The 26,607-nt window shown below is 38.1% G+C and overlaps 1 protein-coding gene across 1 annotated transcript; it reads right to left on the bottom strand.

Annotated features, from left to right (window-relative positions):
• Window positions 1–3,575: 3,575 nt before the first annotated feature.
• Window positions 3,576–25,440, bottom strand: LOC124545677. Its single transcript, XM_047124624.1, has 3 exons — window positions 25,370–25,440; window positions 9,333–9,503; window positions 3,576–3,924 (listed from the first exon to the last, which is right to left on the bottom strand). Exons 1-3 carry the CDS (start codon window positions 25,438–25,440, stop codon window positions 3,732–3,734), a joined length of 435 nt encoding a protein of 144 aa, XP_046980580.1. The 3' UTR covers window positions 3,576–3,731.
• Window positions 25,441–26,607: the final 1,167 nt, after the last annotated feature.

Here is a 26,607-nt window from a genome sequence, read left to right as displayed (position 1 = left end):
GTAGCCAAACATGCTAATGCAATGCTTCCTGGATTCGAGTAGGTGTGCAGGCTCCGGATCGACTCCGCCCAGCAGATTAACAGCAAGGGCCAGTATGCTGGCCAGCCTTTATGTGGTTTTTAGGCGGTTTTCCACATCCCACTAGTAAATACTGGGCTGGTCCCCACGTTCCGCCTTAGTTACATGACTCACAGACGTTTGAACATGTTCACACTATTTCATGGGTTACACTAGATGCAGACAGCTGTGGTACTCTACTTACATCCCGTGGAGTTCGAGGTGGCGGCAGGAATGGCATCCAGCTGTCCTCTGCAACTAACACTGCCAAATACGTAATAACATGGCTGACAGCACTTTGGCGCTGGACAAGACCCACAGGAAGAAAGCCTTGAACTCTTACAGCAATTGGCAAATAGCTGTGAAAATCTAGGAACAATGGGCAAGGGACACTACATTAGTAGTGTGTGGATAAGCTGAGAATTTAGATGTTGGGAGGCATGCTAAGGTATTCCTTGCAGTTGTGGTGCCACTTGGGTCTGGATGGTGCTGTAGTCAGCACATCTGCTTAGTAAGCAGGAGGCCTAGATTCGAATCCTTGTCCGGCACAAATTTTGAATTTTCCCCATCGATTTAAATTAATACCCACTCCAACAATATCTGTAATTCCTTTGTGTCTTAAGTAACGTTTTATTACAAAGTGACATGTATTCATTAAGTACGGTTTTTTCCTTTCCCTATTGAATTTTATATATGATAATTCGCTTCAATCGTTCCGTGTTTGCAAAAGTTATTCCTAGTTTTGAGCTCTTTCAATTCGATTTCTATATTTGTTAGATGGTGAATCTCTGCAAATGTTGAGCTGGAACTTCTACTTTTTAATGATCTTAGACATTCTATTTTTCTGGCCCTGAAATTACTACATGTTTGGATAACATTTACATGCAGAGAGCAATTTCTCGTTAGTTGGTACATACAAGATTAGCAGTATTGATCAGTGTCAGTATTTTGTCCTCTGAGTTTGTACTGTGTTGTGCTGATTATTCTATATGCTATGCTGAGCATCTGTCTTTTTAATATGTGGTTTTGTTGTTATATGTCATAATGTATCATTTGTTGCTTACCCTCTGTTCAATTGTTGTGCATTTCGTTTTGTCTGCCAATGTGTGTGTTTATGATTACTTATTGTAAATTTCTGTATAGTTCCTGTGCTTTTTTGTTTATTTTATCTGGTATTATCGCATCATAGCCAAGTAATGCAAACTGTACAGTACGGAATACTTCAACAATTTTTCCCAGCAGGCACCGAAAGAAAGAGGAATGTCAACATCCAAAGAGATGTTGTCATGCCATTCATGGCTTAGATGACAGACGGCGTGTTCCAACTCAGTAATGGAAGAACCAACATTGCGGTTCACAACACAAACCCCTTAAGGAACGTGGTGGCCGTAAGGCAGCCTGTCCAGTCCACTGATATATTACCAATAGACCATATCTGGGATTACGATGGGAAGACGTTCGGAATTGTGAGGCTTTCGAGACCATTTGTTGACAAACAGTCTGTTGGTTTCTGTCTCTGGTTCTGTGGCCGAAATTTGTTTGATGATATTTCTGACATTTCACCAGCACATGTGTCTGGCATTCTCAAAGCTTCACCCTCCATTGCTGGTCCACCACTACTAATGGAGGGTGCAGCATTGACAAAGTCAGCCACTCAGGCTGGCGAAACGTAAGAAAAACCATCAAAAAGTCAGAAGTCAACAGGCTGGAAGAGATACACTTTCATACCAATCTCCAGACGGTTTTATTCATAAAATGATAGTATCAGTTTCAGGCATAGCTCGTTATTACTCAAGATGATGCTCAGAGGCTGTTAGCTTCCATCCTGCAATGGTTACAAAAATTTATTCGTGCCTGTGGTTGCCACATCTCATACTAATATTCACCTTGGACATCAGTTCCAAATGAGATGAATGTTAAATCGCGTAATACATGTTATGTTATCTAAGTCTCCAGAAATACTAATACACTAGCTGTTCTTGGCCATGTATTACTGTGGCTGTCTGGTTAAATAGAAAAGCAAGAAAAGTGAAAACACACATTTCTAATACATATTTCTAATATATATGAGAATTGTGTACACGTTCTAATCTCCTTCTCATCCTTGTCTCTCTCAATCTTCTCCTGCCCCACTCTTTGCTCAACTCCTCCTCCTCCCCCTTTCTCTATCCGTCAGCTTTTCCCCCTCTTTTTTTGCATCTTCGCCTCCCTATCTCTCTTTACCTCCTCCTGCCCTTCTCTTTCCCTCCTGTATCTGTCCAACACCTCCTCGCCCTTTCTCTGTCCATCTACTCCTGCCCTCTCCCTCAACATTTCCTCCTGCCCCTGCCTCTCACCACTTCGTACTTTCTGTTTTGAACGTCAATGTCCCCCCACCCCACCATCCATCACCAATTCCCCCTCTCTCTGAAAATGAGCCTTGTTTATTGTTATTGGAAATTCAGATTTTGTAGTAGTATTCTAAAAATAGGCCAAAAAATCATAACTGCAACTAATGTTTCTTTATTATATATTTCACAGATTTATTATATATACAAAAAATATAGAACCTTTATGCATCCATATGTTTATTACAGTAGTAGGTACAATTTCGAAGTAAATCGGTCGAGCTCTTTTTAAAATTTTTTGTAACATTGTTCCCCTTTATATATGACATATATTTTTATACATTACACATACTGAATGATATAGCCAATGTGGGTCCGAATGTTCACGAGATAACTGTGAAAAATTTGAAGTAATTCAGTCAACAACTTTTCGAGATCTTTGATAGTAATATTTCCCCTTTATATATTTCATATTTATATATCATATATATTAAAAATAGGTTTGTAAAAGCACACCCAAATTTCCCTGCAATGTTGTGTCAAAATTTCGAAGCAATCGGTGAAGACCTTTTAAAGAATTTAGAAGTTCAAAAAACGAAGGTGAGGTTTTCCAAAAAAACGTATCCCCTTTATTATTATATATCTAGTTATGTACCATATGGCGCTCTAGTAGGTATATAAAAACACGCTCCTGTTCCAATGCAATGTTGTGTCAAAATTTCTAAGCTATCGGTGACGTGAACGCAGACATTTCCATTTCTATTGTACAGATGTCAGTCTGGTGCATCATGGTATAAAACTTTCCATCTCCATCAGTGAATGCTCAAGGTATATACAGACTTTTTATTGATAGGTGAGAGACCAGACGGAAACCAGAAAATAAATAGGGTTGTGTGGGTACATTATTGTTGTTGGTTGGTTGTTTTTGGGGAAGGAGACCAGACAGCGTGGTCATCGGTCTCATCGGATTAGGGAAGGATGGGGAAGGAAGTCGGCCGTGCCCTTTCAGAGGAACCATCCCGGCATTTGCCTGGAGTGATTTAGGGAAATCACGGAAAACCTAAATCAGGATGGCCGGACACGGGATTGAACCGTCGTCCTCCCGAATGCGAGTCCAGTGTCTAACCACTGCGCCACCTCGCTCGGTGGTACATTATTACCTAACATTTAGTAGCTAAACGAAGTCAGTAATGCTTTTTTGAATTCTAAAATTTATTTATTTATTTGTAATACATTTTCGTTTATAGTTTTGAGAAATGAAAAGGAAGCTCTTGATATAGAAACAGAAAAAGTATTTAAAATGTCTAATCTGTAAAGGAAGAAACGTTTATGACAAACTAGAGCCTCCTATTTCTGGAATGTGCCAGCAGTCCGCTCAGCCGCTGTGGAAGGAAATGGACGCCCCCCAGCGGTCTTGCAGCGCCTGGTCTCCAGCAGCTCCGTCGCCCACCACCGGCTGTACCGGCTCCTGGTTGCTGGCGGCATCTCCGAAAGGGACAGCTGGTACGTCTGCAGGTTCCTGCGCCATCGCGGCCACGACCTGCAGACAAAGCGACAAGTTGCTTTCGAAACTGACGCAACCATCAACTCCTTTTTCAGTCACAATGTCTTAAGAAAAATCTAGATGTGGTCGTATGATTCACTAATCTAGCAAAAGCGTTCGACAATGTACAAAGGTCCAAGGCGTTCGACATTCTCAGGATAATAGATGGAAATCAGGAAAAAAAATCGGATAATATGTACAACGTTCAAGAATAAAAATAATAATGCAGGACCCAGAACGAAGTACTCTGATTTTAAGGTTTTAAGGCAGAGGTGTAGACTTCTATCCCTACAGTTCAGTCTATAAACGAAAAAAAAAACAGAGATGGAAATAAAAGGCATGTTCAGGAATGGGATTAAAATTCAAATTGAAAGCATATCAATGATGAGATTCAGTAATGATATTGGTATTATTAGTGAAAGCGAGAAAGAATTGTGTTGAAAAGAATCATGGCTTCCAGGCTTGGATATGCACTGTGAGTGAAAGAAAGAGAGGTGAAAGTACTGAGGAACAACAGAAGTGTGACCCATATAAGTTTACATCAAAACTGCAGACTTGGAGGTAGATGAAGTCAAGTAATCCTGCTACCTTGGAAGCACCACAACACATGATGAAAGAAGCAAGGAAAGTATAAAAAACAGGCTAGCACAGGCAAAGAGGGAATTCCTCGACCAAAGAAGTCTATCGCTATAAAGAATCGATCCTAATTTAAGGAAGAAATTTATAAGAATGCATATCTGAGCATTTTATGGAGGTGACTGTGGGAAAAATTCGGAAAAAACAGAATCAAAATCTCTGAAATGTGGGATTGTGGAAGTATGTTGAAAATTAGTTGGACTGATAAGATGAGAAATGAGGAGATTCTCTCCAGGATCGGCGAAGAGAGAAATATGTGGAAAACACTGATAAGAAATACGGACACGATGACTGGTCGTGTGTTAAGGCATAAAGAAATAGTTTCTATGGCAATTAGGATACGTACAGGATAAAAACTGTAGGATATGACTAAGTCTGGTGTATATCCAACAAATAACTGAAGAAGTTTCATAACTGCATGTGCAACTCTGACATCAAGAGATTGGCATAAAAAATGGTTCAAATGGCTCTGAGCACTATGGGACTCAACTGCTGAGGTCATTAGTCCCCTAGAACTTAGAACTACTTAAACCTAACTAACCTAAGGACATCACAAACATCCATGCCCGAGGCAGGATTCGAACCTGCGACCGTAGCGGTCTTGCGGTTTCAGACTGCAGCGCCCTTAACCGCACGGCCACTTCGGCCGGCAGATTGGCATAGAAAAGGTTTTTGTGGTGAGCGGAATCAAAGCGTTCAGAAATTGATGACACAAAATTAGTCTCAGTACAGTAGGAACTGAAATAAGTTGGAACCGATCGCTCTAAATTTTCTTTATAGATTGACCTGATCTAAGAAATCAGCTAGATTACACATCCCGTGGCTTCAGAAAAGAATTTGACTCAATACTACACCAACGCTTATTAAAGAAAGTACGATTTGATGTAGTACCAAATACAGTTTGTACCTATATTGAGGACTTGTTAGGGAGGATGGAGCATGCTATCTTCTACAGAGGCCACCGAGAGTTGTATAAGTACCCTTACAACTGCTGCAGGAAAGTGTGTCGGGACCACTGCAGTCCATCGTATGTCAATGATCTAGCAGACAATGTACATAATAATCTAACACCTCTCACAGAAGATAGCGTTATAATAGATTACTCTATGAAAAAGCTGCACATATACTCCGTCGATTCTTGCAAGGTTTCAAACTATCGCAAAGGTTGGCAAGTCCTTGTAAATTTCCAAAAATAAAAATGAGTCACAACTGGAATCATTCAACTCATAGATATAACTCTGAGGAGGGAGAGAGGGGGAGATAACATTTTTGTGGGCATGTGAAATGGAATGATCACGTAGGACTAATCATAGGTAAATTAAGTCACGGACTTGGTTTCATTGGTATGGTACTGGGAAAATGTTATGACTCTACGAAGGAAATTGCGTATAAAATCCATGAGAGAATCATCCAGGATTGTATTCATCTGTCTTCATCTGTTTTGAGCGTATGAACAAACTACAGTACTGTTGGTCACATATTTGTCTGACAAACGGGAGAGTGTCACTGGTTTGCAGAGAACAGATGTAAAAGCACATTTGTCGTATCTCAATATGCTTCTAGTTATATAAGGTGTTTAAAACAAGGGATCGTATATATTAACAGGAGACGGTATTTATCAACACTATAAAAACATTTCCTATAAATATTAGTATGGGACCAATTATTTATTGAGGTAAGGACCATTTTACATGCGTTGAGAAAGGTCAGTGTAGAGATGTGTAAGCTGCCTTCGTCCTGACGTACTTTTCTCATTTCTTCTCTTTCGTGTCTTTACTTAGTCTCCTATGGATGCTGTTGTCAGAGAACGCACTTTCAACTGTCTTCTACGTCGTCCATTCCGTAGATATCGTTTTGACGTAGTGCTGACCAGAAGGAAATTGGTTATTCCTTGCGAACAATGTAAATAGTGAATTGAAGTCCTATTATTTCATGCGGGAAGTAACAATCGTGGTACTTTGGTATGGTTTAGTCACCTGCGTTAATCGACTGACATGTGCAGTGCACGGCGAACTACACGTACAGTGTCATACTACAACTGAAAAAAATGTTCAGCAGTATGTTATAAAGACTTGCATATAAAGGGACGATTCGGATTGAGAAATTGGGAGGTCTCGTGCTGTCCACACAAGGAGTGGAGAGGGACGAATGTATCGAGGAGGAGACAATCTAGAAGCAGACTGCGACGAACTGAAACTGCTGTGGGCATGAACCACGCTTTTGTGAGTTCAGCACTACACGAGCTCTTACTTTGTCGAAATCACATAGAGCGCTGTGGTGTAGCAGTAAAATGCGTGTCTGGAGATCGAGAGGTTTGCAGACTGAATCCCGGTCGGAAATTTTCATTTGTTTGATCTCTCATTCACCTTTATGTGACGTAAAAGAATCGCGAGGAACGATATGTGTTTCGGACTCCATGTTAAATTGTACTTTCCTTTGCCCGGCTGGATAACTGGGTTGAATTAGTGACACACAAATCGCCAAAGTCGTTTCTATTCGAAAGAGTTGCACGCGGTAACTGAGCCACACGAAATCCTAATTACTTATCGTGCTTTGAAGCCCTCGTGCCAAAAGACCACCATCTCAAATTATAGATGGGTTCTCTGATGGATTGCTGAACATCCTTTGCGTTGAAATTGCACTTTACTAACGAATGAAATCGGATTCCCACAGAGAGTGATAGTTAATTACACACAGAGTGACAATGTATTACAACAATAAACATCTGTGGACAGATGCAAACTGTCGATTGGTCATGAAAGCAAGACATACGCATATATTTGGTATCGTTGGTTGGTTGGATGGGGATTGTGGTTGGCGCACTAGTAGGGCCATAGATTTCACCGGCCTAATTAACACGTGCTATTTATCATCAAATGTCGAACGAAAAATTGCCCGCTGCACTGGACAACGCCACCCTCGCAGAAAGAAAAGGAATGTAATTTACGCAAGAGAGGTCACCTTCCTATTATCTATACTACGACAGAGACTAACACAAACGTTGAATGAGAGATTAATTGGTCGAGCAGCCCCACTGACGTGTGCTTCATCAGATTCCTGCCTGTGCGGATACTTAAAGTCAAAGTGTTATTCCATGGTATCGAGTTGACTCATACCCAACATACCTAATTATTGGCTTCCGGCCAAATGTTTCTACGGGTTCTTTTTCAGGATTTGACTAGTAATATCTCCAGTGGGACACATTGTTTAGACAACCTGTATATGTGGAACCATTCGCAGTTCGGGGCCCAATTTATCTATCACGGCACATGAAATACAAATGGCGTTGAGCAAGTCGAATGTGTAGACGGAAGCCGTAGGTTTTACAATCTCCCTCCAGAAAAGTATGTGTGTTATTTGAAAATATACATCAAAATTACTATTGACGGATGCCGTTCTCAGCTTAAAACAAACAGTAAGATTTTTCAACCTCAAATTGGACGATCAGCTTACTTGTTTATGACACGTAAAATATATTAAAACGAGCACCTTTAATGCTCAAAACATTCTGATATATCTCAGTAGGTGGACACAAGTGAAACCAAGTTATACCTTTTACTGTTTTGTAAAACCTATGTTTGATGCTAGCTCGGCTGAGGGAGTAGGATCTGTGGATTAACTCTCCCAAAAAGTTAGACAGCGTCCACCATCGGTGTGTTAGAGTGTCTGCAGACAGCTTCATATTAAGCTTCATTAACAGCATTTTCTTCAACATTAGTGAACCCTGATTTTGCATGCACTGGAAATTCGTTATGATCCAGCCTAGTCTTTAGTGTTTTAATGTCGTTGCTCGCTCGAGAGGTGTAAGCGTCTTTCTAAATCATAGAGGAGCAAAGATTTCTTTTCGGATCCGGGAAAAACTAGCACAACAGAAGTCTAGATAAGACGGACATGCATGTGCTAGACATTCGCGGAGAATCTCTTGAAAATATTTCTAAAAAATATTCACAAAACAATCTAAAAAGTTTGTGAAGAAGGAATTGCATCCACACAGTGTGTCCTCACAAATACTGCCGGTACGTATGACGTTTGTTCTGCATTCAGGTCTTATTCCAGAGGTGTGGACATGTATTGTGAGGTCTAAACCTTTTTATTATCGGAAGGCCTTTAATAGAGTACAACATTACGAGGTGACTGAGATCCTAAGAAGCAGTGGGATATCGGTTGACACCTTAAATAGTCCTCAATCAAGGCAAGTACTGAGTGTTATAGGCTTGAACTGAACATAAATAAAATAAAAGTAATGGTCGTTGCCAAAAAAATATACCAAACTGTCATCTAAATGGTAATGGTAAACTTACTGCAAAAGTAAACAAAAATGGTATATCTGGGAACTAACATTAACAACCAATGGGATAACTCACAAGAAATTTAAGTCCGTATTAAAGAAGTCCGACTCAGGAACTTTTTCGAACAAGAAGAAGTGATACAGCTACGAACGTTATCAAAATCCGGAATGGATCGGCACTAGAAGACGAGAAATAATACGTTTCTGCGTTTTGAGAAGTGTTCAGTTTCACATTTCTAGACATTTTGGAACAAGCTGTCAATTTTTGCACCATCCGGAATGCTTAATGTTACTTTCACATCTGTTGACGACTCTACATCCAAGCTGTCACGTTGCTTCTTCACTGCCAAGAAAGCCTCAATTGAGACACAGATTTCATTTGAGACACACCAAATGACCCTACCTTGATAAGTGTTGCTGCAGTACCGAGTCATATGAAATCCACTACGTGAAGAGAAGATCGAAACGCAGTCGCACTTACCACGAGCGCCAGACAGAGGAGCAGGAGAGACTTGGTGGAGGCTGCCATGACGACTGATGCTGCTCTGGCGTCTCCTCGTCCCTTATATACACGATGCGCTGGCGACGACTACGTGCTCTGCGAAGTGGAAGAGAGAAGCAGATATCGCGTGAGGCCTGCTGTTGCAGCTGTCTGCATCGGACAACAACACATTTTGTTAAGATACCGGAAATGTGTATTGCGCAGGATGAAGAAATGCCAGCTGAGGTCGCTAACGCACTTCTGTGCAGAGGCCCTCGACTCGGAGACAAGCCGATTCGACTCTTGGTGATGAATGAAATTGTCACTGCCAGTATTTTCCAGATAAGTGGGTTAGAGATGATGAAGTAAATTTCTGTTCAACAGACCTCTCTGTTGTGCTAATCATATACAGGTGATGTTCGTGACATATATTGATAATGAGACAGACTGAAGCAATGGATTAAAATTTATACCAGCGCCAGGTATCCTACTGACTATGTGGACGCACTACCCATTGCGCCACCCTGACACACTGGCTGCCATAGCTTCGTGGACAGCATTACTGCCTCTCGCATTCCAAATTCCAATTCGTGCCCAGGACTTTGCCAACCCCCTTGTAAACTCAGTGTTGCTGAAGCTCTCTGATATCGCAATAGCACCTTAGCGATGAGAGAAATGGGGTCAAACTTGCCTGTGCCTCAGCAATAGGTGATATATTAATCATATAGTCGATGTTCCTCAGATAGGACATATGTCTCGGAAGAAGGAGGCCCAGACTCGAATCCTGGTGCTGGTTCAAATTTTAATCCATTTCTTCAGCCTACATCATTATCGTAGAGAAAGGTGAGACTCATTATATCTCAGAAAAATTAACTGTATATGATTAATACACTATGTGATCAAAAGTATCCGTACACCCGGAGAAACATACGTTTTTCATATTAGGAGCATTGTGCTGCGCAGGCCGGTGTGGCCGAGCGGTTCTAGGCGCTTCAGTCCGGAACCGCGCTGCTGCTACGGTCTCAGGTTCGAACCCTGCCTCGGGCATGGATGTGTGTGATGTCCTTAGGCTAGTTAGGTTTAAGTAGATTCTAGGAGACTGATGACCTCAGATGTTAAGTCCCATAGTGCTCAGAGCCATCTGAACCACTGTGCTGCCAACTACTGGCAGGTACTCCGTATCAGCGACTTCAGTAGTTATAAGACATCGTGCGAGAGCAAAAAGGGGCTATCCGTGGAACTCACGGACTTCGAACGTGATCAGATGATATGGTGTCACTTGTGTCATATGGCTGTACGTGAGATTTCCGCCCTCCTAAACATTTTTAGGTCCACTGTTTCCGATGTGATAGTGAAGTGGAAACGTGAAGGGACACGTACAGCACAAAAGGGTACTGGTCGACCTCGTCTGTTGACTGACAGAGACCATCGACAGTTGAAGAGGGCCGTAATGTGTAGTAGGCAAACGTCTACCCAGACAATCACACGGGAATTCCAAACTGCATCAGAATCCACTGCAAGTAGCCTTCTTTGACAGTTAGGTGGGTGGTAATAAAACTTGGATATCATGGTCGAACGGCTGCTTATAAGCCACACATAGCGCCGGTAAATGCCAAACGACGCCTCGCTTGGTGTAAGGAGCGTCAACTTTGGAACATTAAACAGCAGATGGGTGTGGGTACGTCAAATGCCCTGTGAACGTCACCTGCCAGCTGTGTAGTGCCAACAGTAAAACTCGGAGGCTGTGGTCGTGTTTTTCATGGAGGGGTCTAGCATCCCTTGTTGTTTTGCGTGGCACTATCACAGCGCAGGTCTACATTGATGTTTTAAGCAACTTCTTGCTTTCTTCTATTGAAGTGCAATTCGGGTATGGCGATTGCAGCTTTCAACACGATCGAGCACCTGTTCATAATGCACGGCCTTTGTTGGAGTGGTTACACGACAATAACATCCCTTTAATGGACTGACCTGCATAGAGTCCTGACTTGAATTTTATAGAACACCTTTGGGAAGTTTTGAAATGCCGACTTCGTGCCACACCTCTTCTGAGTGAAGTACTCCGTGAAGAAAAGTCTGCCACTCCCCAAGAAATCTTCCAGCATCTGATTCAACTTAAGCCATATTGAATTCCAGTATTACCGATGGATGACGCCTCGAACGTGTAAGTCGTTACCAGACAGGTGTACGGATGGTTTTCATCACATAGTGTACATCACATATGTCTGAGGTATAGGTATTATTAACGTCACTTCGTGCATTGCTGAGGTATTATCCCAATATTGGAGAGCCTCTGGAATACTGGTGCGAGTTTAGAAACGGAATAGCAATAATCTAAGGCGTGAACTCCAATTTGTATTGGGGCGGGAAACGTAGTGGTTTGTCTGCGCAGCTGTCATATATGGAGAACCAGTGAGGTGCAAATGAGAGCGCGCGCATGTGTGTGAATTCCTAAGGGACCAAACTGCTTTGGTCATCGGTCCCTTGACTTACACACTACTTAAACTAACTTAAACTAACTTATGCTAAGAACAACACAAACACTCATGCCCGAGGGAGGACTCGAATCTCCGCAACATGACGCCATAAACCGCGCGGCCACTCCGCACGGCCTGAGGGCGCGTCTCCGTAGTAAGCAGGAAACCTAGCTTTTGGTATTAGTATAAATTTTAATTCCTTCCTTCAACCTACAGCATTTTCTCTGTTGTGTGTCATAAGTTAGGCGAGGTGACGGTGTGGATCGTAATACATTCGCCTAATGGGGAAGTCAAGCCCTGCGGTTCCTTTAGTGGCATTCGAGAGGATTAGGCTATGTGCCGCTCAGCTATACTCATGAAATATACTCACACACAACTCTCACATATCCGCAATGAAAGAGCACTGTGTGCGTTAAAAATGACCACCTTTTTCACAGGCAACTGAACCCACTACGTGGGGATACCCCAGCCAACAAGGCCATACGATACATACATTTTCACCGACTGTAATACGTCGGCGATTGTGTTGGGCTCTAGATCGTGCAAAAGTGGCCAATGCAGACCTGTGATAAACGTAGCAGGGTACTGATCTATTCCCATCCCCCCAGGAACCACTGATCTTCCCGTGGTGTGGTGGTTTGCGCGCCTCAACGATACAGTAGTCAAATAGCAGATACAACTACAATGGAGGGGTATCTGTTGAGCGCCAGACAAACCTGTGGTTCCTCAAGACGGTCAGCTGCATTTTAGTAGTTGCAGGAGCAATGGTCTGAATGATCGACAGATATGGTTGTGAAACATGAAGCAACATTGCCTTGTTGTGCTGGTACCGCGAACGGATGAAAACAAAGGGAAAATGAAATGGGAGAAAGGGAAAAGATGGTGGTAACATGTTGCTTAAAATCTTTTGGAGGTAAAATAGTCCCCGGTTCGAATTTCCTGGTGGGGACTATTCTCGAGGACGTCACCAGCACGGAAAATAAAACCTGCATTCAGCAGGAAAGAGGGTGGGAGGTTAGACTCCCATAACAGGGCGGGTAAGTTAAAAAATTTAGGAAGGAGATGGATAGGTTGGCAATTAATGAAATTTGATGATGGGATGAAAAAGACTTCTCGTCAGACGAGTACACAGGTCAACTGGCTTACGATTAAACTTTCCAGAAAATCAAGACCGAGAAAAGATTATAAACTATATTCTGTTTGCATGTAGTTTTAATTATTTCCTCTACATTTACATGGGTATTCTGCAAATCAGAAGGCAGAGGTCCCATCGAAAAACCTTCACAATAATCTCCCATTATTCCACTCTCGAGCAGCGGGCGGAAAAAACGAACATCTGTATCTTTCCTTCTCAGCTCTGATTTTTCTTATTTTATTATGATGATTGTTTCTCCCTACGTAGGTCGGCGTTAACAAAATGTTTTCGCATTCGGAGGAGAAAGTTGGTGATTTTGTGAGAAGATCTCGCCGCTGCTGGAAACGTATTTGTTTCAACGATGTCCCTCCCAAATCCTGTATCAGGACCGTAAGATCTCTCCCCTATTTCTCGATAATACAAAACGTGGTGCCCTTCTTTGAACTTTTTCGGCGTGCTTCGTTAACCCTATCTGGTAAGGATCACACATCACGCAGCATACTCCAAAAGAGGACAGACAAGCATAGTGTAGGCAGTCACTTTAGTAGATCTGTTGCATCATCTAAGTGTTCTGCCGATTAGACACAGTCTTTTTTTCGCCTTCCCAACATTTTCTACGTGTTATTTCTAATTTAAGTTGTTCGTAATAGTAATTCTTAGGTATTGAGTTGAATTTACAGCTTTTAGCTTTGACTGATTTATCATGTAACCGAAGCTTAATGGATTCCTCTTAGATCTCATGTGAATGACCTCACAATTTTCTTTATTTAGGATCAGTTGACAATTTTTGCACCATACAGATATTACTCCTATATGATTTTGCAATTTCTTTTGATCTTCTGATGATTTTACTAGCCTGTAAAAGACAACGTCATCTACAAACAACCTAAGACTGCTGCTCAGTTGGTCTCCTAAAGCTTTTATATAAATAAGGAACAGCAGAGGGCCTATAGCACTACCTTTATGAATACCAGAAAACACTTTTGCTTTACTCAATGACTTCCCGTCAATAACTACGAATTGTACCCATTCCGACATAAACTCCCTAATCCAGTCGCGTAACTGAGACGGTATTTTATAAGCACTTAAGTTGATTACAATCAGCTTGTTAGGTTCGGTGTCAAAAGCTTTCTGGAAATCTAAAAATATGGAATCATTTAGAAATCCATTCTCGATATAACTCAACACTTAGTGTGTGTGAAGAACTAGTTGTGTTTCACAAGAACAGTGTTCCCTTAATCCGTGTTCACTGAGCGTCAATAGGTCGTTCTGTTCGAGGTAATTCATAATGAAATATATGTTCCAAAGGCTGCTGCATATCGCTGTTAATTATCTAGTTTTAGTGCATTACTCCTATCGCCTTTTTTGAATAGTGGTTTGACCTACGCAATTTTCCAATCTTTGGGTATGGCTCTTTCGTCGAGTGTGTGGCTCTATATGACTGGTAAGGCTGAAGCTATTGCATCGGCGTACTCTGAAAGGAGCCTAGTTGGTATATAGTCTGGACTCGAAGACTTGCTTTTATCAAGTGATTTAACTGGTAATAATACTCTGAGGATATCATCTTCTAACACTGATGTTGGCAACTGTTCTTGATTCGAATTCTGCGATATTTACTTCATCTTCTTTGGTGAAGGGATTTCAGAAGGCTGTGTTTAATAACTCTGCTTTAACAGAATTGTCATCGATAGTACTTCCATTGCTATAGCCCAGAGAAAACATTGTTTCTTGCCGCTAGCATACTTTACACATCACCAGATTCTTATTAGATTTTCAGCCAGGTTTCCAGACAAGATTTTGTTGAGGAAAGTATTATAAGCATCTCGCATTCAAGTCTGTGCTGAATTTCGAGCGTCTGTAAAACATTAGATCTTGGAATTTCACATTCTTTTAAATTTGGCATGCATTTTTCGTTGCCTTTCCAACAGTCTTCTGACCCTTTTTGTGCACCAGGGAGATCAGCTCCATCCTTCATTAATTTATTTGGTATAAATCTCTCGATTGCTATCGACACTATTTCTTTAAACTGAAGCCACATCTGGTCTATAGTTACTTTGTTCATTTCGAAGGAGCCAAGATTGTCTCTCAGGAACGGATAAAACGAATTTTTATCTTTTTATTTTACTTGATACATTTTTCGTTTATTTTTGGAGGATTTGGGAGTTACGATACCCAGTCTCTCTACGACAACCCCGTGTTCACTAATTCCTGTATCCGTCCTGATGCTCATTATTAGCTCAGGATTATCTGTTGCCTTGGGGGTCAAGTGTGTTTTCACAACAGTTTACTATTCGCATGGGCTCATGAAGTAACGGATCGAAATAATTTTCAGAGAATGCGTTTAGCACAATTTCGGATGATGTTTTATGCATTGCTCCGGATTTAAACATGTATTTTCGCCAACGTATCGATGGTGAATTGAAGTCACCACCAACTGTAATTGTATGAGTTGGGTACGCGTTTCAAAGTTGATTCAAGTTTCTCTGAACCTTTCAGCAATTGTGCCATCTGTGTTTGGAGGCCGATAAAATGCTCCAATTATTACTTTATTCCATTTTCCAAGAATGACCTCAATCCATACTAACTCACACCAACTATCTACTTCAGTTTCAGTAAAAGATAAACTGGGTTAGATAGAGCAGCAATCAGTCGTAGAATTAAGTTGCAATATAACCACAGTCATTGCGTGCACCCACCCCATGGAGGGCAACCTGAAAAAGATAAACTGCTTCTATCAGCAACAAATATGCCACCTCCAACTGTGTTTAGCCTGCCCTTTCACAACACCCTTAGGTCTACCCCCAAAAATTTCCGCTGAACTTATCTCCGGCTCTAGCCAGCTTTCCATGTCAATAACGGTGTGAGCATCAGTGCTTTCTATTAGCGGTTGGAGCTCTGGCACTTTCCCAACACAGCTACGACAATTTACAACTGTTATACCAGTGGCTTCTGTATCTACGTTTTTACTCTGTTCAAACTGCACTCTCTGAAACTGAAGCCCTTTTTGTGTTTTCCATAGACACTCTAATCTAAAAAAACTGACCAGTACGCGCCACACAGCCCCTGCTATCTGTGTAGCCGCCTCCTGGATGCAACGGACTCCTGAGCTTTTTAGCGGACCCCGAAACGCCGCCACCCTATTGCGCAAGTCAGGAATCTGCTGCCTACATGGTTGCAGAACTGTCTAAGGCTCTGATTCAGACCTTCCATTGGGCTCTGTACTAGAGATCTGCAATGTGTCCTATCGACTATGCTGCAAATGGTGAGTTCTACTTTCATTTTGCAAGCAAGTCTGGTAGCCTTTTCCACCTCTGATAGCTGCTCGAAACCAGAGAGAATCTCTTCTAATCCAAAGCGACACACATAACTGATAACGACTCTAGCCACCATCTGCAGTTGGCTGAAATCTCTAGAAGAAAACAGAGAATTCACAAAGCTGATGGTTCCTTATAAATATTTTGTAGATTTTAATTATATAACTACAATTAACCAGTGTAATAGTGATAAACGAGATTATAAGTTATGCAAATCAGAAATGCAATATCTATGGAAGAACTACAAAGCAGATGTTAAAAATAGAAAGAAGCAAGCCACATTAAAGATAAACATAAGTGAAAGATTGCTAGAATGAGTTAATCACAGTGAAGACAAGATTTTTGGGTTAAGACCTGTTGGTACATATAAATTCAGTGGTAAATTACCAATAAAATTTGATCAAGATAAATTAAATATTGGTGAAATGTCTCATCAAAGAACAGACAGATTAATAAATCTTTTATCTAAAAGATGGATTACTATGGGTCATATCAAGGAAAAGCCACATTAATAAATCTTTTATTTAAAAAAACAGATTACTATGGATGACATGACTACAAGAGTTACAGGTTCTGATTTATTAAATAAGGTATATATTTTGTACTATTCAGGAGCATGATATTCGGATAATAATCTGACTAAAATATAAATATTATATAACAGTAACTGTCGATGATTTTTTTGCCAGTATTGAGGCAAAGAAATGCAGATGATTCACCACAGTGTGAGGATGAGAAAAGAGGTGAAGACTGAAGTAAAAGACATACAGGAAGACCAGTGAAACATATTATGTAGATTAGACATTTAACTGATTTATTAGCAGTTATTCACGGAGAAGAATCAGATGGAAATAAAATTATCACAGTGAAAAAGTAGGACTAACACACATGTTACCCAATAAATTTAGTTATGTCATTATCAACAACCTGAAAGGAATACAATATCTGAAAATATTTTTGAACAGTTTGCCACACACATTTTGGAAAACAGAAAAATATCGAAAAGGATTAGTTAATACTTCAGTTAAAAAATAACCATTCGAAACGCGTTTCCCTGGTTGTAATTATTGTGGGTCAGGAACAAAATTAGGAGGAGTATCAGTTAGAGGCAATCAAGTTATAAACCCACTAGATGAAGCTTGCAAAAATCATGGTTTTGCATACAGAGATCATAAATATATAGAAAAGACATGAAGCAGACATACAACTTCAACTATTTGAAAAAGAAAGAATGTATGCTTCTGATACAACAACTGTAGTTGAATGAGTTGTTACAGCAGTTGGAGGAATCTTTTATGGAAATAGAAAATTACATATGGGTTTAGATGTTGATTGCAATGTTTGGGGACAATAAAAATAGTAATCTTTATAAAAATATTTTCTGTATAAAAGAATAGTTTCCATGTTAATTATACTTTCTTACCTAGTGGCAAGACTAATACAAAAGCAATTAAAATAAGAAGAAATAATGATCAATTACATAGTACTAGTAATTCGTTAACTATGTGCAAAAAAGGAATAGGCAGAAGACGACAGGTGGTAATTTATTATAACATTGGGTATACTTGTTCTGTAAAAAATATCGAATATCTGACAAAAAAGAAAAAAGGTTCCAGATTAACAAAACATGGAGGATGATTTATTCCATTTATTTTGACAGTATTACCATATTTAGCTGTTGCCAGTACAGTAGCAAAAAAGGTAATACATGAAAAACTAAAAGATCAAGAGTTAGAAGAACCAAAGAACAAGACTTGATTTAGAAATGCAGATGAAAGCTGACACTGGAGCAAAATACCCGAAAAAAATTCCAAAAAATAGTTGATATATATCATAATGTATTAAGTAATTCTGATGTAGAAAATATTACTGAACAATTAAAAATAAAACTCTTTCACTGTGTCTTTATTATTGATATATTACCTAATAATCCTAGAGAATATCAATCTGGAATACTTAATTTAAATATTTCTGGTAAGGGTGATGCTTATTGGACATATTATAAGAATAAGAAATTGATAAAAAATTGATGTTTGTTTCATTTAGAGGAAATATTTACAAAGAACTTGTTAAATATCTTGGGTGAAATGAGCTGTCTTATAATGGTCAACGAATTCACAAATTTAATAAAGTAATGTGTGGTTATTTGTGTCTATTTGTGACTAGGCTATTGTCCAAAAGTTATAATTTTAATACAATTTTTAATATAGTGAATGGGCATTTTCGAAAATAAGATGCAACCTAAAGGCCACCAAATAAATTTGTATATTTCCATTACTGGGTTTATGAAGAACCTTCATCTTCAAAATCAATAGAAAATTATATAAACGTAATAAATAATTGAAAATTTTAATCAGTTGGCATAATAGGCGTATGAAGTTTTTAATAGTGGCTTTAAATTTAATTATACAAAATGTTCTTCCACTAACAGAAAATGCATTCTTCATAAACCCAGTAATGGAAATATATAGCCAAGGCAATTTGGAACTTACAACTAAAGAAAAAATCCCAGGTGTGTTGATAAATTTTTTAAGGGACGTATTTTTGTAGATTCTAAAGTTTTATCGCTATTTACACTTTTATAGTTTTACAACAAATTTTTTTACATGAAGTTTTATAAAACTACAAGGACATTTATAGCCTAAAATATTGGCAGTACATTAACATTAGATCAACAATTATTTTTCATCAACAATAATTACAACTTATTTATTATTAAATTGAAGCAAGTTGTAACCAAGGTCTAAATACGAAATCATTTATTACAAAAAATTTTAATATTAATATTTCTTCATTTTAATTTTTAAAATTTTTAGGGTTTTTTAAATATAATAGGCGAATGCAATTAAAGTGATTTGTCCTTTGTGCAACAAGAAAAACTAATTAACAAAGGGAAAAATAGCAAAAAAATCTAAAATGAAAAACAAGGCCTTATTGGTTGCATAATAAAGAAGCAATGTGATTATAAAAATATTTTACTATACAAAAACAAGCTTTTTAAAAACTGGAGTCAAAAATCTATTTACGAAGATTGTGAGAAAGAGCTAAAAATTGTTCTAATTATATTTTAATGTAATTATGGTCCTCAAAAAAGGAAGAAAATGTTGAAATTGTAGTAACAATAAGCACTGTAAAGAGTGCATATTATCAAAAATATATATAAAAATATTATGAAAAAATTGAATGTCTCTGTGGAAAATTTGTTCAAGAAATAGTTTGAAAACATCTAAAATTAGCTTACCACAAGAAAATTTTAAATCTACTCAGAAGCAATATTTTTATTTTTGATTATACTTAATTCTCTTATTTTATAATGTCTATGTGGTACAGTATCTGTCCTGATTTCTAACATAAATCTTGTATCATGTAGCCACATAACCCTTTAACTGCTGTGGACGTGCTAACGCGTGCTCCTTTGTGCCTGTCCCTGTGTGCTCTGAACGTGTTTACGCACGCAACCAGTCCTCCTACCTGGTACTCTGAACCTGTGTACGCCTAGACACGTTCAGAGTACCAGGTAGAAGGACAGGTGGCGCACATAAACACGTTCAGAGCACACAGGGACAGGTACAAACACACGCATGTTAACACATCCAGAGCAGTTAAAAGGTTAAAGGAAATTTGTTGCATTCAATAATTCCCATTCCTAAGACGTAATGAAATTCATTTTTCTATTTTGTTTTATTTTATTGTCTGATTTTTTCATGATCATTGAAAGTAATTTCGCTGTTACAACAAATTTTTAACTCCTTAGGAATTTTTTATATTCTTTTTTCTCTCGTCTATAGTCATAAATTTTGGATTTTAAACTAACATGGTCAGTCACTGTTTTTCCAAAATTTTTATCTTCCATTTTTCGTAAAACTTTTTGTTTTTAGTGGTAATCCATAAGTATTGTCTTTTGAATAATCACTAATATCAGATTGTTTCAGCATCAATTTCATATTCTTAGAATAAATGAATCAGTATCCATGTAACATAAATGAGTATATCCTCCATATTTTGCTTCCATAATATTACAACGAAAATCATACATTTTTTATTTTAGAAATATGTGAAATACTAATCCCAATATAAACAGGTTAATCGAATTTTAATTTTTTTTAACATGAACTTCTATTAAATTTTCTGAAAATAATGTGATGATCATAATTTGGTTTTGAAACATACTGCATATACGTTTTGGGATTTTATTTCATTTTAATATTTTGTCTGGTTTTTGACCATCGTTTTACCAAAAACAGAATCATTGGTTTTATCTATAAAAATCTTATTCAAAATCTTTAGTCTCCTTTATTCTCAATTCTGTATTAAAATCGAGACACTTTTCTTAATCATTGTGCTTGTTCAAGACTTAAAATTCCATGCATTTTTGTCAATTTAACACAAGATCTAGGAACTGTTTAATACATGTATGATGTAAAACATAATTGTTTTTATTCTTTAATGTTGTTATTAATTAACGTCTTCATTCTGGAGCTGAAAGTAAATCTTTGTATAAAGTGTGTAATTTTGTATAAGTCGAAATCGACATCTAAAGCATATCCACATTTATAATCGTCAGGGTTTTTTTAGAATTAAAATATTTTGGGTCTAGCCAGTGGAATCCTTTAAACTGAAAAAATAGAAACACACAACCCATCCACACAAATTATTAGTTTCTAAATAAGCTACATAAATCGATTTTTTCATATATAAAATTTTTCATGTCTTTATTGTTTGCTTTTGCGTACCTTTTAATACAGCCCCCCAAATCTTTTTCAGGCACTGAAACTGTATCATAATCGTTTTATAAATATAGCTCAATTTTAGTTGTTTTTAACATAGTGTCACAAGATAAATCCAGAGACATTTAATACCAAGAAGGAGGGAGATTAGAAGCATCTCTAAAGTTTTCTGAAGTATATGATAATATAAAACCATGAGGTTTATTATATAATTTTGTACAGTGTTCTATATTTTTCCCAAACTAATTCTCATCTGAAATATTGTTTTTATGAAGTCTTGAATAAAAAAATTCTGTTTTAGGTAATTTCTCTTCACTATCTATATATACCCATGAATAAAAACATGTTGTAATCATTAAATCTAATTTTTCATAAGTGAAATATTTTTATGTTCCTCCCAATTGCGCTTGTTCAAAAACAGAAGTCAATTTATCAATAATTAATGGCATTAATCTAAAAGCATCAAAAAATCTTAAAGTTTATACATAACTTTACTAAATGAAATATATTTTTGTTCAATATTTAGGATTGTGTCAATATGTTTACTATCTATCCTCAACTCATTAATAAACAGTTGAAATATGAATATAACCTGGAAAGATAGAAGGTTTTTTGTAATTATTTTACAATCTTCAATTGCAGTCCCTTGAAATTCTTATGTTCAGTGACAATAATCACTTACATTGTTTCACCAACAGTAAGATTTTTTAAACTAATGTGATATTCTTTAGGCATTATTATTGGATCATTTTGATCACGTAACACTTGAATTTACTAGATTCCCGTCTCAACATTTCTACAAAATTTTTGGGCTGTCGTTACCTGATATTCCGTCGCTGGCTTATAATCCCCATTACAATGTTTTATATGATAACTAAAAGGAATTATAAATGTTTTTTAATATTTATCAATATAAGATTTATCAAGATCTTGCTTGATAAGTGCTAATATTTTTTAATAAACATACAATATAAGCATAAATTACTGAAGGCACTTTTAATGTATTATTATAGTTTTTAAATCTAATTTGTTCTCCTTTTTGACATAATTATTTTACTTCTTTATGTTCTTTACAATCTTTTTTGTGGTCATATAATTTTTCTTGAGGGTCAAAAACCTTAAATACCTATCAAAAGGATAAATTTTTCTTAATGTTTAGTTGATTGTGTGCTATTTAATCTACATATGTCTTTCATCCCACAATATGGAGAATTAATTTTATTTTTACTTAAAAGACGGTTAACATGTTTTTCTTGTTTGTTTTTTGTATGGGAAAGAGGATATATTTCAAGTTCTTCCCACTCATATGCATGAATGTTTGTGGAAATAATTGATTTTTCTCAAATTTCTCAGTGTCTGTTAAGAAACTTGATTTTTGCTTTTTCAAGAATATCATCTACTGCTAGACTGATATTCTTTGTAAAGATGCTCGGCATTTACTGTCTGTGAGTCATAGTAAAACCAAGCATAGCATGTAATGTAAATTATAGGAATATATTTGATGTGGATACCACAAGGCAGTGCACTGTAAATACCTAAAACGTAACAAACTTCCAGTTTCACAAACGTTTCATCACCAATTACTAAGTTTGCATCATTTTCGCCAGCAGCATCAGCACAGAATCTAGCTATACTTGGTCCTCATCATAATGTTCTTATAACACCTCCATCTTATGGTGAGCCATCTGTATCTAGAAATCAATTGTATGGTAGTATGAATTGTACCAAAAAGGTTAAAAAAGAAACTGGTAGCATACTTATTATCAGATAACTCATCTAATTAATTGTTATTTATTAAGTTTAGGATATCATTTAAAATTTCTTGTTTTCATATTTTTCGAAGTTCATTTAAGGTTTTATTCTCAAATTTATTATAAATAATATAATCCATATTATTTTCAATAATAATAATTGATTGTTGTTTATTAAGTTGAGGATCCAGTTTTGAATTTTTTAATTCTCAACTTTTTGAAGTTCTTTTACAGTTTTATATTCCAAATCATTCTCATTATAATTATTAACTAATGAATTAACGTAATCTTTTTGTGAATTTTAGATAACCTTTGAGCTTATTTGCTCTATAATAATTATGCAGATATTATAAGCTGGGCATAATTTTTATATTATCAAATAAATATTTTTTGGTTTTAATTAAAAATTATTTTAAATTTTCAAGAAAAATAAATAATGTGATGAAATTCAAATAAAAATAACTTCACCTGAAAAATATAAGTAATTAATTTAATATTTTGTGTTTATAATTTTAATTCATTAATTTTATCATTTTGAATCTCTTAATTTTAATCACATTGTGATCATTGTATTAAGAGGGGGAAGAATTTTGCTTGAAAAATTGTACTTTTTATTTAGGGAAAAACTGATTCCATTGGCTTTAGCTTGCCTGAAGTGGAATAGCCATGGGATAATTACTCTGGTGCATGCAGAAGTGTTTCAGAGCAGACTCTTCATTGTATATTATTGAACATGGAAGTCTGCATAAGACACTTTATCTGTTCACATATTTTCCCAACAACATCATCAATTATGATTGGAATTCTCACGGGACAATTGGGATTAGACCATCAGTGAATGGAAACGTGCCAGCTCTTTTGATATATCACATTTTTCTACCCTAGGTTGATGGTCACCTCCACAAACGCCATCATTGAGACGAATGGCGACTCCGAACCTGCAGCACACCATGGATGCAGCCTGTTGCAAGCAGTATTATGCTAAAGGAGACATTATTCTGCACTTGCATGGAACCTGTGGTAGTAATGAAATACACACTGACAACTGCTAACCACCTGCATCCTTTCATGCTTGCTATACTCCATGTGCTACACTGGTCTAAGGTGAACTCACATTGATGTCTAATCAACTAAAATCACCTTATGTAAATCCTAGGGAACCCATGTGGGTCGCTATTACGTGCCATCACTACGTGCGAAAAGCAGCAGCCTATTATTTACTCTAAATACATGACCTGTGCATACACATCTAAGACACATAACACCAAAACTCTGTCAACAAACTGTGAAATCCCTGATATGTAGAATCAGTGGTGTATTTCATTCTGAAGATGGACAAAGAAGCTATTAAGCAGGTGATCACATTGTTTTCACTTATCATATTATATATATATAGATAGATACATACCTGCCGAGGTAGCCGAGAGCGCTAATGCACTGCTTCCAGGACTTGGGTGGGCATGCCAGCCCCGGATCGAATCCACCCAGCGGATTAATGATGAGGGCTGGTATGCCAGCCAGCCTGGATGTGGTTTTAGGCTGGTCCCACATTCTGCCTCAGTTATATGACTCATGGACATTTGATCATGCTCACACTATTTCATGGTTTTTACTAGAAACAGACAGCTTGGGTGCACTATATATGTCCTGGGGGGTTCAGGGTGGCGGCAGGAAGGGCATCCGGCCACCCTCTGCAACTAACATTGCCAAATCCGTCATAAAACAGCCGACTGAGTGTCGGCATGGGAGAAGATCCAAAGAAAGAAATATATGGATAGGGAGGTAAGGCTAGACACCAGCGATCTCTTCAGTGCAGATGGGCACCGGCCTAGAACTCTTACAGGAATTGGCGAATATCTGTGAAAATCTGGGGACAATGGGCAAGGGACACTGCATTAGCAGTGTGTGGATAATTTGAGAATTTAGATCAGTTGAGAGGTGTGCTAAGGTATTCCTTGCAGTTGTGATGCCCATTGTATCTGGATGGTGCTTAGTAAGCAGGAGACCCGGATTCGAATTCTGGTCTAGCATAAATTTTGAATGTTCCCTATTGATTTGTATTAATACCCACTCAAAGCAATATCTGTAATTCCTTTGTGTCTTAAGTGATGTTTTCTTACAGAGCGACATGTATTAACTTAGTATGGTTTTTTCCTTGCCCTATTGATTTTTATATATGATAATTCACTTCAATCGTTATGTTTGTGTGCAAGTTATTACTAGTTTTGAGATCTTTCAATCCGATTTACATGTTCAAACAACATAAACACGCAGAGAGCAATTGCTCGTTAGTTGGTACATACCAGTTTAGCAGTAGTGATCAGTGTGAGTAGTTTGTCCTTCGAGATTGTACTTCGTTGTGCTGTTTGTGCCATATGCTAATTTGAGCACCTGTCTTTTTAGTAGGTTTCCTACCCTGTGTGTGGTTTTCTGGTTGTAAATCATAATGTGTCATTTGTTGCTTGCCCTCTGTGTAACTCTTGTGCATTTCGTTTTGTCTGCCTATGTGTGTGTTTCATGATTACTTATTGACAATTTCTGTATAGTTTCACTACTTTTTTTGTTTATTTTATCTGCTATCTTCGCATCATAGCCAAGTAATGCAACAGTGTCTAGTACTGTATAGGACGGAATACCTCAACAATTTTTCCCAGCTGGCACGGAAAGAAAGAGGAGCACCAACATCCAAAGAGATGTTGTCATACATTTCATGAGTTAGATGCCAGACGACGTGTTCTAACTCAGAAACGCAAGAACCAACGTTGCAGTTGACAACACAAACACCTTAAGGAAAGTGAGGTCCTCAATTAGCCTGTCCAGTCCACTGATTTATTATCAATAGACCATATCTGCGATTGCGATGGGAAGTTGTTCAAAATTGTAAGGCTTTCGAGACCACTTGTTGAAAAACTGCCTGTTGGCTTCTGTCTCGGGTTCTGCGGCCGAAATTTGTTTGTGATTTCTCTGACAATTCACCAGCACATGTGTCTGGCATTGTCAAAGCTTCACCCTCCATTGCTAGCCCACCACTACTAATGGGGGTGAAACCTTGACAACGCCAGCTGCTCACGCTGCCGAAAGACGAGAAAAATCATCAAAATGGCATCAGCTGACGAATCCGAGCCAGAAGTCAACAACAGGCAGGAAGACGAACACTTTCATACCAATCTCCACGCTGTGTTATTAAATAAATGTTACAGTATCAGCTTCAGGCATAGCTCGTTATTGCTCAAAATGACGCTCAGAGGCTGTTAGCTTCTATCCTACAACGGTTACAAAAACTTATTCGTGCCAGTTGGTGCCACATCTCATACTGACATTCACGATGCACATCGGTCCAGTGAGATGAATGTTAAATCCCGTAATATATGGTATATTATCTAAGGCTCTACAAATGTAATATACTAGCTGTTCTTGGCCATGCATTACTGTGGCTGTCTGGTTAAATGGAAAATAAAGGAAAGAGAAACACACGTTTCTAATATATATGAGAATTGGATACACTTTCTAATCTACTCCTCATCCTTGTGTCTCTCAATCTTCACCTGCCCCTCTCTTTATCCATCTCCTCCTACTCCCCTTTTCTCTGTCCATCAGCGGTTCTCCCACTTTTTGTGCTTCCTCGCCTCCCTATCTCTCTGTACCTTCTTCTGCCCCTCTCTCTCCCCCCTGTATCTGTCCAACGCCCCCTCGCCCTTTCTCTGTCCATTTTCTCCTGCTCTCCCCCTCAACATTTCCTCCTGCCCCTGTCTCTGACAACTTCTTACTTTCTGTTTTCTACGTCAATGTCCTCCCTCCCTCTGTCCATCTCCAATTACCCCCTCTCTCTGCCAGTGAGCCTTGTTTATTGTTGTTGGAAATTCAGAACTTGTAG

The sequence above is a fragment of the Schistocerca americana genome, chromosome 8, assembly GCF_021461395.2.
Source record: "Schistocerca americana isolate TAMUIC-IGC-003095 chromosome 8, iqSchAmer2.1, whole genome shotgun sequence".
Taxonomy (NCBI): Eukaryota; Metazoa; Arthropoda; class Insecta; order Orthoptera; family Acrididae; genus Schistocerca; species Schistocerca americana.
The sequence above is the reverse complement of the archived record's forward strand: the minus strand, read 5'-3'. Positions and strand labels throughout refer to the sequence as shown.

Excerpts from the sequence above, each read along its gene's own strand:
- LOC124545677 (XM_047124624.1), bottom strand. The coding sequence starts at position 25,440 with ATGTATGACAACATCTCTTTGGATGTTGGTGCTCCTCTTTCTTTCCGT. Across the intron at positions 9,504-25,369 it reads AGCTGGGAAAAATTGTTGAG|ACAGCTGCAACAGCAGGCCT; the intron begins GTATTCCGTCCT and ends TGTCCGATGCAG. Across the intron at positions 3,925-9,332 it reads TCCTCTGTCTGGCGCTCGTG|GTCGTGGCCGCGATGGCGCA; the intron begins GTAAGTGCGACT and ends CTTTGTCTGCAG.